The sequence below is a fragment of the Erithacus rubecula genome, assembly GCF_903797595.1.
Source record: "Erithacus rubecula genome assembly, chromosome: 1".
Classification (NCBI taxonomy): Eukaryota; Metazoa; Chordata; class Aves; order Passeriformes; family Muscicapidae; genus Erithacus; species Erithacus rubecula.
In genome coordinates, this window is record NC_136658.1 from 36,252,057 (window position 1) to 36,264,548 (window position 12,492).

At 45.8% G+C, this 12,492-nt stretch overlaps 1 protein-coding gene across 2 annotated transcripts in view; it reads left to right on the forward strand.

The window, feature by feature from the left end:
• AMOTL1 (angiomotin like 1) overlaps nt 1-5,737 on the forward strand; it is a 152,885-nt gene extending 147,148 nt beyond the window's left edge. For both annotated transcript variants that reach the window (XM_079319095.1, XM_079319096.1), the window contains 3 exons: nt 631-857; nt 1,567-1,830; nt 2,785-5,737. In XM_079319095.1, the coding sequence (XP_079175221.1) occupies nt 631-857; nt 1,567-1,830; nt 2,785-2,888 (595 nt within the window). In that variant the 3' untranslated portion in view covers nt 2,889-5,737. The remainder of the gene's footprint in view (nt 1-630; nt 858-1,566; nt 1,831-2,784) is intronic.
• Nucleotides 5,738-12,492: the final 6,755 nt, after the last annotated feature.

The following is a 12,492-nucleotide window of genomic DNA, read 5'->3' on the forward strand; positions in this document are numbered from 1 at the left end:
TGTGATTTGGTATTAATCATTCTTGGAGAAGAGTTCAGATAGTCCAATTTTTTTAGTGATTTGAGAGTCTTCAGGGTCTGTATGAGAGAATTAGTGAACTTTGCTCAGCTCTGAACACCATGTGCTGACTGTTTTTGCAGCAGTGAGGGAAAAGGAAATGCCCAGACCACCACTTAGAAAAACCAAAAGGAACTCACTTCAGCAAGTCTTTACTCCAGCTGACAACAGATCTTGGGGTTAACTGTCTGCCAAAGCATAGTTTCCAGCTTTGGCTCCAATGTATTACAGGAGTGAAAGTTGCCTATGTTTGTATTGTAAAGGTAGCAATGTGTGGCCTGGTCAGGATACTGCCTACTGTTTCTGCAGGGTTAGTAAAAGCATAGCATACAAGGGTTCAGTTAACCCTGCAGAAAAGTTTTGGCTTAATAGCTAGAAATGCTGTCTATATTGGAGTGCATGGTTATCCTTGGAGGAGCTGCCAGAAGCTGTCTTGTCCAAGTATCCAAAACCAGAGAGAATGGAGCAGCAGGGCATCTGCCTGGGCACTTCCCTGCTGCCTCCAGCTGTGGAGACCTGCCCATACAAATGTTTTTTATCATTCCTGTAAGCAGAGCATTCATATTTTGGCAGAATAAAGAATCTCCACGCCAAAATAATCGAGAAGGATGCCATGATCAAGGTCCTTCAGCAGCGGTCCCGGAAGGACCCTGGCAAAGCTGACAGCGCCAGCCTGCGACCAGCTCGGTCCGTGCCCTCCATCGCCGCCGCTACCGGCGCGCACTCGCGCCAGACCTCGCTCACCAGCAGCCAGGTGGCCGAGGAGAGGAAGGAGGACAAGCTCTGGAAGGGAAGCATAGGTGAGTTCAGCTTCTGCTTAAGTTGTGGTTCATCCATTGCTTCATCCTGATCCTTCTGCTTGAGCTTAGCAGAGGTGCCTTGGCACACATTGCCCTGACAGCTCATTTCCAGAGCACTTTCCATGGGCAGAATGTGTGTCCTTGTGCTTAAGGCAAAACCAGCCATTCTTTACCCTTGCATTGTATCTTAATTACATTTTTAATCATGTTAAATCACTTTGCACTGATTAGAGAAAGCCATAGTTGAGGGAATTCCTCCCAGATACAAGCACATAATGATTGCAGCTTTATGGGAGTAAGTAACAAATTTGGGCTAGAAATAAAGCCTGAATAAAGTTAATCAAGAGGGTGAGCATCCCTTTGGATAGGACAGCATGATGTGATGTGGCAGATAAATGGGAAAATCAGTGCAGGACTGTCTGTTGTTTGGGGCCATGTAGGATGAGGGAGTGGAGCTGTGCCAGGTTGTGTCGGGGGTAAGTGCCACTGGGGTGGGTGTGCAGAAAGGGAGGCAGGGAGGGGAAGCTGCTTTCAACAAGCTGTTTTGCAGGAAAGTACCATGTGGATGCCAGAAAAAGCAGCATCAAAGGGAAAAGCTGAGCTGAACTAAATGACTGGAGCCATACCCAGCCTGTTGTAGCTCCAGGGTGGGGTGGGAGACAGCACATACATTTGAGCCAGAATGTGACTGACCTATCTGTGCTTTCAGGGCTGCTCTTAGGAAAGGAGCACCATGAGCACCCATCAGGTCCCTCACTGCCTCCACCTCTGCCCTCCTTGTCTTGCATGCCCGTCCCAGTGCCGGCAGCCTCCCACGCCAAGACGGGCAGCAAGGACAGCAGCACGCAGACGGACAAAACCGCGGAGCTCTTCTGGCCTGCCACCGCCTCCTTCCCCGGCCGGGGCCGCCTGGGCACCACCCCATCGCACAGCCCACGGCCCCTGGGGACACGAGTGGCCAGCGAGAAACTGGGTGAGCTCTGCCACATCCCCGCCAGGGAAAAATGCCAGCAATCCCCAGAGACACAGCAGTAGTAGTGGGGGCGAGTGGGGGTGTGTGATGCTGCCACAGTTTGTAAGGTGCGGTGGAGGTGTCTTTGGGGAAACTAAAATTGTAGAGAGAGAACTTTCTAAGGCTGCCCAGAGTGGCTTTGCAGTGCTTTGTGCTTGGCAGCTTCTGTAGAGCTCTGTTCATCTGTGGCAGGCAGAATTTGCAATTATTCATGCTGCCAGATATAAAATTAGTTTCACACCTTGAAAACACTCCACACCTGCTCACATACTCAGACCCTTGTCTTTTTTTTTTCAGCTGAAACCATGGTTAGTTAAAGCACCATTTTCTCCCTAATTTCTAAAGGAAAGCTGGGGGGAATAGTGAGGAGAAGGTGGAGATTATTTTTTAGGGGAGATGAAGAAGTACAATATTAGTTATTTTTGAAAGGTGGAAACTGCTGGTTTGCAGCTCTAGCAAAGGAGACATTTATTTTATGCACATTATTTTGAAAAAGCCCACACATTCATCATCTCTCAAAAGCAAATTTTCCCTCTGAAAAAATGCTATGTATCATTAAAAGGGCTGACTATCAGAACTAGATGGTCTTTAGCATCCCTTTTAACCCAGACCATTCTATGATATTAGCTAATGAGATTCTTTGGTCTGTATCTGTTAAATGCCATCTTTGTGCCTGTTCTTGGGGTCTGTGCACACTGACACACCTGCTGTCATTGTGTGGGGAACTCAGCATCACACATTCCTAGTGTCCTGAGCAAATTTGGCTTTGTAGGATGTACAAAGGTAGGATGTACTTGGTATGTAGGATGTACAGGTAATACATGCCCCACCTTCAAGGACTGAGTTGATATTTGGTTTGAGCAACTTGCTGTTGAATTTGGACTGAAGACCAACTTTCTGTTCTTTCCATTGCAGAGAACTCCAGCCATGGGAAGCTGCCTGACAGCAAAGGCAGAGTGAGCAGCCTGCTCCACAAGCCTGAGTTTCCAGATACAGACATGATGGAAGTCCTCATCTGAGCAGAGGACAGCATCTCTGGGGTTTTGTGTGTGTACAGCCAGGTCCAAGATGGTTCTCGGTGTGCCAACCTTGAAAACTAACCCTGAGAGTCTGAAAAAAGACAAAGTGTATTCCCAAACTGAAGCTAAAGTCTGATATGTTGAGACTTTTGACCAAGCAAGAAGTCAAGAGCACTGAAGAAGAGTGATGAAATGAACGTCTGAGATTTTCTGAACAGAAAGTGTTTGTTGAAAATGGAAAGTGGTGTGAGAAGGGGAGTGTTGAGGAAAAAGGAAACTCTGTTTTCTGGCATCAAGTACTGAAGTTACAGACTGGTTGCACGCTGCTGCTGTGTTTTCCTGCCTCTGCAACCAGGACAGGGAGGGAAATCTTGTCTCTTTGGAGGCCAGAGAGAGTTTCTGAGTAATCCAGGAAAAACTTGCATCTTCCTCAGTATCAATACGTTTCTCAAAGGTTTCAGTCTCAAAAATTTCACTTCTTAATTTTTGTGAATAATTGGTCTGTAGATGTACACGGCAGGTTCTTGAAAGTATTTGTTTGAAGTGGCATTGGTGTGGCTTTCCTGGGCAGGCAGGTCAGGTGCCTCTTTCCTGGCTGGACAAGTGTTTCTCTTGGAGCCAAATTTACAGTACAAATATTCATGTCTTGCAACCTCAGAGCTTACTGAGACTTTTTTTTTTATAGGAGCAGTTGTTGGCTGGAATTCTCCTGGTGGATGAATGTAGAAGAGGGAGGGGGGACCCTGCTGAAGCAAACCCTGTTGAAATCATAGGAAAGTTTCAGGAGGGAAAGTTGGGGGAGGATCCCAGCAGCTCTCTAGAGTTCCTTCAGAGGGGAGCTGCGTGGGTTTGTTTTTAGAGGAGTTAAGCTGTGTTCATGTGTGAGATCAGAAGACACCTCTTTCTGGGCACTGGTTCATAACATTGGAAGAATCAGTGTGTTTGCGGTAAGAACAAGATTTTTCCTTACTTTTAATTCTAATAGCCAAATCTGACCTTCCTTGAGCATACAAACCTGCTGTTCAAGCTGGTGTGGGATTGGACATTAAGGAGTGCAGGAGCAGGCTGGGAAGGGTTTAACTGCAGAGCAGTACGTGAGCATCATGTGCCTTCTGTGCCGAGCTGCGGTTTCTTTTCACCTTATTTTACCCAGGGTGGAACATTTCTTATTTTCAGCTTTGTCCCTGAATTCAGTAAGAGGCAGCCAACTCACTCGCTGTGTTACTCGTGGCTTTGTGCACTGCACATGCCAATGGGGAGATTTTCCTCTGTGAGACATTTCTGTATTGGCTTTGTGCTTCCTGAGTCTTGTGGTGCACCATAATGACTTTAAGGAGAGCTTGGCTTTGGGAAAAAGAATGATGGGATCTAATGTGAAGTTGCCTAGAGTGGAAAAGTGATGGGTGCTAGAAGTAATCGTGCACTCAGGGCTGGCTCGAGGTCACCTCTTGCTGTAGGTGACAAATCAGAGCCCTTGACTCTTGAGAACACCAGGCATTTTAAAGTCTGCTTTCTCCGAAAACTGAAGTCCTTGTGAACTCAAAGCCTTCACAGGTTCACAAGGCCAGAGCCTTGTGCTCAGTGCTGCCTGGCTGATAATTTTTTAAGAAAAGAACAAAATTGCTATGTTAAAGCTATGCACTTATTTTTGTGTGTATCTAGAATTAGACTTATGTTGTTGTCACCCTCTTTCTGAGTTTTGCACTTGTTAAACAAAGTAGTGGTAGGCAGGTTGTGCAGGAAACAAACTCTGTGTTTCAAGTATTAGCAGCTTTGTGTTGTGAAACCAAAGGTGTAAAACCCTTGGAAGATGTTATGCAGCTTAATATATGCCTTGTAAGATATTTTTTTTTTCTCTAAAGTTAATTTAAACATTGTAATTGTTTGCATAAAAGCCGGGACCGCATGTGACATCACCACTGACCCACTGTCATGGCCCTTCAAGCATCTGTGGTAGGAATGGGGCAGGAGAAAGAAATCAAGGGAATGAACAAGTAAAATGTTGGTGGATTTTTAATTGCATCACTTTTTATCCAAGAAATAAGGATACCCAGGTGCTTGGAAGTCCCTAAGCATTTCATTACCAGCTGTGATATTTCTTTAGCTGAAACTCTTCAGTAAGTGTGCAGGCAGACAGTAAGGCATCCAGGAGAAACAGTGCTGGATCAGCATGGATCAGCTCTCAGTTATGTTTGGTAGTGGTTCAGCTCAGTTTCTCCAAGTCAGCTAGAGTACAGCACTGCTCCTTTGGGAGAGCACAGTCTCTCCAGTTCCTGCTATCCAAAGCTGGCTTTGCACTTGATGCTGCCCCAGACTCACAGTCACATATAGGGAACTGTTAGAGACAGTGTGTCGGCAACAGCTCAAGTAAGCCAAAAGGTTCATTCTCACCAATTGTTTTGAACTCAAGAGATGTTAGTTTTCCTGGAGGGAAGGTCTGGAGCACTGGTGTGTCTCCCTCCAGCCCAGGCACTAGCAGGACTTGCATGGACTACTAGTGCCATGTGTCAGCCCCGCTGAGCAGAGTGGCACAGCTCCATTTGTGCTGGCTTTCCTGGGCCTTTGAACTGTTTTGTGTTTTTGGGAGACTGTGCTGTAGCCATTCCAGGTGATGTCAGTGGTAACTAGTTGTAAAATACTGTTATTTTTTATTGTTGGTTGTATAGAGAAGTTTGTGTACAGTGTTGTACAGCTGGAGGGTTATTTGTACATAGGGGGGAAATGAAGGACGTTATGTGTCACCCCCAGCAAATGTTGATATTGTTGGTCAGCCAAAGATTTCTTATTCTTTGCTGTTTAAATTTGTGCCTTACTATTGTAGATAATAAATGTATAAACATGTTTTATTTTCTCACTTTTCCAGTGTGAATGCATTCAGTCCTTCTGAAGAAAGGACTTTTAAAATTCTCTAAGCTTTGCAAACAATGTGCTAAGACTAAAAGGGGATACCTCAGGGACGTTTAAGATTGCATCTTCTCATTTTTCACAGGTATTAATGAAAGGCCCCACAGCAGGTGACACTAGTAGGTGTATGTGGGCATGAAATCAGTGGGCCTCCAAGGCAGAGGATCAAACTGGGACCTTGCCCAAGCAAGAAGAGCATGATTTTTGAGATGATCAAGAAGAGATGATTTTAGTGAGATCATCTTCACTGGAAGGAAATGAGAGGGGAAACTTAATGAGATATTTCAGTGAAGATACGAATATTTTATAGCCCTGTGTTCCTGCTAAGCATAGAACCCCCACTGATTTTTTTGTATTTTTTTCTTGAGGATCTGGGGCTTCTTTATTTGACAGATGTTGGATCAGTGTGAGGTACCTAAATATCTTTTATATCTAGATATTCTTGAGTTATATGCTCTGCTCAGTAAGGAATAAAGATCAGATCCCATTTCATGCTGTGGTGTTGGCAAGGGGAATGCTCCAGCCTGGTGGAAATATTGTCCCTATGTTTGTTTATGCAACTGAAATAAATGGGGGGAAGGGAGAAAAAGTTAGCCAAGTGTCTGGCTTTGAGTTAGGGAGGTTTGCTCAGCAGGCTCTCACATGCTCTTGAAAGTGTCTGTTAAAAAATTCCTGAATCAGGTCCCAGGGAGCTGCAGGCATGAAAGGCATGAATGCCACTGAGGGCCTCTCTCTCCTGTGAGTTCCTCTCTGCCTGTCCCAATATTCTCTCCCCAGATCCTTTCACAATTGTAAAAAACCAACCTGTCCTGAGCAGGAGTGTGTCAGCAAAGATCCAGGGAGGTTGCAGAAGCTTGAGGAGAAATTTGCTTGACCCAGACCCCGGCACTGTGTGTTCCCCATGCAAGCACGGGTCAGTCTGACCCATCTGATCACTCCATCTTCAAGACATGGCAGCTGGTATTATTTCTTGTGCCAAGAACAAAAGTTTGGTGATTGTTGAGATTGTGGCTTTTCAACTTCCTTCAAGCCAGGATTTGACAGTAAAATTTGGTATGTATCTTGTTTTTCAAGGCCGTGGAAGAAAAGAAACTAACAGAGGCCAAACCAGTATTAGGATGGGAAAAGCCTCATGGCCAAGCTGTGCTGAGGTATAATAAGGAGGAGGCTTATTCTGTTTTTGGGTTGTGCCTTTGCCACAGATGGTCTGGCCAAAAAAAAGAATGTCACTGTAACACTGTCTGCAGGTTAAATATATTTTGCATATTAATGTCAGGAATAAATATGCAAAGAAGCAAACTTCTAAAGTCAGTTTGTTTAAACATTGAAATCCATAAAAGTAAGTAACAGACCTACATCATGTAAAGAAAAAGCTCAGAAGAGCTAAAAATATTAACAAGATTGCCATTTAGAAGCATTCAAAAATCTAGTCCCATCCAAAATGGTAAGACCTTTTCAGGATTCACTTGGATTCAGTGCACTGTGCAGCTGTGGCACCTCTTCTGTGCTTGTTTGTTACCACATTCGGGGCTTTCTCTTCCCAAAGTTTGAGGGGCAAACATACAAACGGCAGTGAGTGCATTCTTGGGGAAAAGCTGTGATTTCTGACATCTTTAAACACCCTCTGGGTCTGGACTTAAGGTACACTGCAGTGAAACGTGAAAAGTTCAGATCTCACTCCCTGGCAGGAAGGACACTGCCAGGTGTCTGCTTGTCATTAGGATCCCCAGTCTGGGGTGTGGATGCAGCCCAACAAACCAGGCTGGTGTGAGCACCCTGCTGTGTTCCTGCACCACTCTGAGTCAGGTGAGTCAGCCTGAAGGTAATAGCCCCCCTCTGCACACCAAAGCAAGTGGGGAAAACAGGGCACAATGTCCACAGTGCAGTCCCACCTGAGAGGGGCAAAAACACGAGCAGCTGTCACTGTGCCACTGTGATTAATGTTCATCCAGACCTTAAGCTGCTGCTCCAAAGCCTTGTAAAACCAAACACGAGTGCCCAGCATTCCTGAGCTATAAAAGGCCCAGGAATTCATTGACTTGAGGTATGAAGACCACAAGCTATTTTCTTTCATACCGACCACTTCAGCTTCAGATGAACAAAATATCAGTGTGCATATTTTCCAGAGTAACCCTGCATGGCCCTGCTGCAGTCCAGAACTCAGTCCTGTACCCTCCAGTCTGACACAAAGCAGGGCAGCAATGAAGAGATGAGATGTAGGCCCCCCCCATCCTGTGAAAGACTGAAGACCTGCAGCAAAGTTTGGTGCTGAAAGGGAACTTTTTCCCTGGTGCCACATGATAAGGCAGCGATGGAGCTTTTGGCAAGTTAAAGTTGGAGGATGGCACCTCTTGGGAGGTCATACTCACACCTGACCATTGTGGTGGCTTCTCCAGCTGTTTGGTGACTCTGACTCGTTCATGGCTCTCCTGGTGCCTGTGTGCCCTGGCAGCACCACCTGCAGAAACAGGGTGGACAGCCAGTGACCTCCCAGGCATGGGAAGCTTCCTCCAGGACATCTGGGCTCAGAGTGAGAACAGGGGACTGTGATGGCAGCTGACATCCCTCTGCTGGTCCCTGGTTTGGGCCTTGTTCAGCCCAGGCAGGAAAAATCCTGCTGTGAGGAACCTCCAGGAGGGAGAAGGGTGTTGCAGGATGAGAGGAGATGGAGGTCCTCTGCTTGGCCAGTTACTTGGAACATTTTTAAGGTGACCTTTTCTGGTAGGCTTGCTATTTAAACTGCAATGCAATTTGGTGTGCAAAAAATTTGCTGCTTGGTGTAAATCTCGCATCTGAATTCATTGAAGGAACCTTAAAGACCACATGTAGTTCTAGCACTCCTACCCTGGGCAGTGATACCTTCCATGAGACCAAGTTGCTCAAAGCCTCATCCAACCTGGCCTTGAAGGTTTCCAGGAACAAGGAATTGGCACCTTCTCTGGGCAGTCTGTGCCAGTATCTCACCACCCTCACACTGCAGAATTTCTTACTTATGTCCAATCTAAACTTTCCCCTTTAAAGCTGTTACCCCTTGTCCCATCACTACATACCTTTGTAAAAACTCCCTCTCTGGCTTTCTTGTAGCACCCCTCTTGTTGCTCTGGCTTTCATCCTCTCAGTGCACATCTTACCCTGCTTCTCTGCTGCCTCCAACATCTTTTTCCAGCTCAACCATGCCAGAAACAGGCAGTGAAAGCCCAGGCAGTCAGATTCTCATGTGCCATTGGTTTTACTGTTCAGTTTTGAGACTGAACAGCATAAGAGGAAGGGGTTACCCTCATCTAGGTGCCTGTACAGTGCCTTGCACAGTGGGGCCATGTGTGGTAGCCCCAAATCATACTGTCAAGCTGTAAATAAGGATATTTGTTGATGAAGATGATTATTATCTGCATGCCAGCTCTGTGCGCCTCTGATTTTAAAATGAAACCATTGTACACATTCCTCAAGCCTAAATCTGGTGCACAGGTCAGAGCCCTTTCACTTGAGGTGTTAAATAATGCCTTATCCCCACCACAGGGCTTTTTTTAGAAGGCTGAGCCTTTCTTTTCAGATGCCACGAGTGCCTTATCGTGTTACCCAGATGGCTGTGTGTGCTGGCTCTTCTGCCTGCAGGGCTCTGATGCCTCACCCGACCCCAAATAGGACTGCAATACCAGCCTGCATCATCCCTGTCCCCATCTGCCACTAACAGGTCCCCTGTGCCATTCTCCAGCAGCCACGGGCAACTGGGCAAAGCCAGCCGGCACCAAGTGTCTGTGTGCCGAAACAGCGTGGGAACACTCCCTCTGCTGGCTCATCCTGCCTGCTGCTTAAACTGGGAAGGCTCTGGAAGGAGGGATTTGGTGTTTGGTGAGTCCAGCATGTAATGATGATGCTAATACCAGTAGTATTATAGTTGCAGTAATTGTAGTAGATGGAGAGAGAGAGCAAGAGGAGTAAGACTCAGACTAGGAGGAGCATGATCTACTTGAAGATGTCTCTTGTCATTGCCTGGGGGTTAGACTAGATGGCCTTCAAAAGTCTATTACAATCCAAACCATCCTATGATAAGGCTATAAATAAAAGATAAGAATAGGAATCAGAACAAGAAAATAAGAAAAGCAGGAATAGAAATAAGCATAATAAAAAAATTGATTCATTACAGGGAACAAGAAAATTAAGAAGAGAAGGAGGAAAAGAAATCTGGCCACCTGTAGTGGTGAAAGAAATTTTGAGTATGAAGAATTTGGTTCTAGAGTGAGCTAGACATTCATGCTAAGGGAAATTTTTCTGTTATCCCCCAGTCAGCCCTGGCTGTGGTCAGGCCTGTTGATATGTCAGCCTTTCCAGGTAAAAGAGCTCACTCTAAGCACAGGGCTCTGAGCTTGCAGTGAGAAAATGGGATTATGTGCTCGTGGGAACTGGTCTGCATTTGAAAGCTAGTTTATTACACAGCCCCTGGGTGCAGAAGTCCTCTATGCATCATCATCCAGTTGAACTGTTCAGACCAAAACAGCTACCACAGACCAGGTTCATTTCTAGAGAGGACTTTCATACATTGCTTTAGAGCAAATATTAACCAGCACTTGACAGCCTTCATCCCACACACATCAGCTTTCTCCTTGGCTCTTTCACCAGCAGCAAATTTTTCCCATGTGAAAAATGTGCTTGAAGTTTTAAGTAGAAGAGACTTCTCTGAATGCAGGAGCTGTCCCTCAGCTCTCTGGAGAGGGGAATGCCATTTCCAGGCCCCCTTCAGGAGCAGCTCCAGAGTTGCACTGTGCTGGGCATTTGCTGGAAGGGGGCTGCAGCCCAGGACTGCTCAGGCACTGGCCAGCAGCTGGGAATCCCTTTGGCAATCTCCTCCATGTGTCCCTTGTGGGGGATCATCAGGCAAGTACCATGGAGACTGCACCCATCACTAAAGTAATTTATATGGACTATTTTGCTGAATGTTGGGTGCATTAAAGTTTTCTCTTAGCAGAGCACCATGGAAAGAGGGAGAACTGGCAGGAACACACATCACTGTGCATTGTTTGTGGGGCACTGTGGGAGTTAGAGGGCAGAAATATCAAAGCCCTGCCATGATCCTCTTGGGTCAGTATCACTGGAGCTCTTTTCCTCTCTCAACCTAACAGGAAGCCTAATGCCATTTCCTGGCTGGGCCTGAGGCTCCATCACCATGGGTGGTCCAGATCAGAAAGATGTAGAAGCAGCAATGTTCAGGATTGCTTTGGCAGGACTTTTCCAGCCTCAGTTTTCCTGGAGCTGCAGGCTTTTACTCTCTTAACCCTGCCCCTAACCCTGCGCCTAAACCTAGGCCTAAGCCTGAGTCTAACCCTAATGGCAGCTTGGCACTGTGTCAGAGGCCCTCAATGGGGTACAGATTAAGAAGTGTTGAGCTGGCAGTGCAGCACCCTGCCCTGATGCCCTTGCACTGCTTTTCCAGTGCCAGCGTCCCTGGAGCTGCAGGCTCTGCAGCATCTGAACCACAACCCAACCCTAATGCCAGCTTATTGCTGCTGCTGAGATCCACAGCACCATGGCTGGGTTCAAAGAGTGTGGAGTGAGCAATCTGGGTACCCTGCCGTGACAAAAACCCTTCATTTCATGAAAGTAAACAAAATCTTGAGATTTTAATGAAAATTATTTCATTATTTTTGCTTCATTTTGATGCACTTCCTTTCAATTCCCATTCATTGTTTTCACTTAATTCCTTCATGAAAATTCTTCATTTCCAGAAATTATTTAATTGAAATCTCAAGATTTCATTTAATGAACTAAATTAAATGAGGAATCAAGAAATGAAGTGAAATGAAAAGATAGCAAAGAAAATAAAATGCCGTAAAATTAAATAGAAAAATTATTCTGGCCTGCTGGATGAAAAAACTCCAAAAAGACTAAGGCCTGGACTCACTCCCCCATTTCCAGAAGCTGGTTTTGCTGAAAACCCAGTGCTTGTCCCACTGCATCCTTCACACTCCCACTCCACTGCCCCCATACTTCCTCTGTTTCTGCTGCATTGGCCAACAAAATCTGGGGGGAGTTTTCAGCATCCTGACAAATCTCTTTTCTTAGGGTTAGTCCATAATGATGCCATTCAGCATCAAACCACCCCTCCTATGCCCAGCTTGCCACCTTGGATTTGGAGCTGGTATTCTCAAACACTCAGTTATTTGCTGTCCCTGCAGTTGGCAAGGGCAACTCATCCTATCAAACTCCCTGCACTTGGCAGGAAAATACACAGCTGACCTTTAGGATGCCCAGGATATTAAAAAGCTCCCTGGTTAATTGTTATTTTCACCCTAGAAATTGTATTTCACTAAAAAAAAAAAAAGAAAAAAAAAGATTACAGGTACTTAGAAACATCTTGCTATCCCATTTATAACAGCAAGGACCAAGACTAACTCCACCATTCCAGCAGTATAACACTGGAATAAAACCAGAGCTATGCCAGTCACAGGATTAACATCTCAGAGCACTGTGTTTTGAGCATTCTAGGACAGAAATTAGGGCTTTGAAATCTTCCATCTCCCTTTCAGATGTCTCTTAACTGACCACAATCCCAGACGCTGCTCAGATTTTCCTGCAGACACTGAGTGCTTTGGAAAGCCTGGTGACAGCCCCCTGAACTGGTTGTCAAAAGAGCAACTATCTGTGCTGGGAGTCTGAAACTCCTTTGGGGCAGCTGAAACAAGTGCTGCTGAGCCGTGGAGAGCAG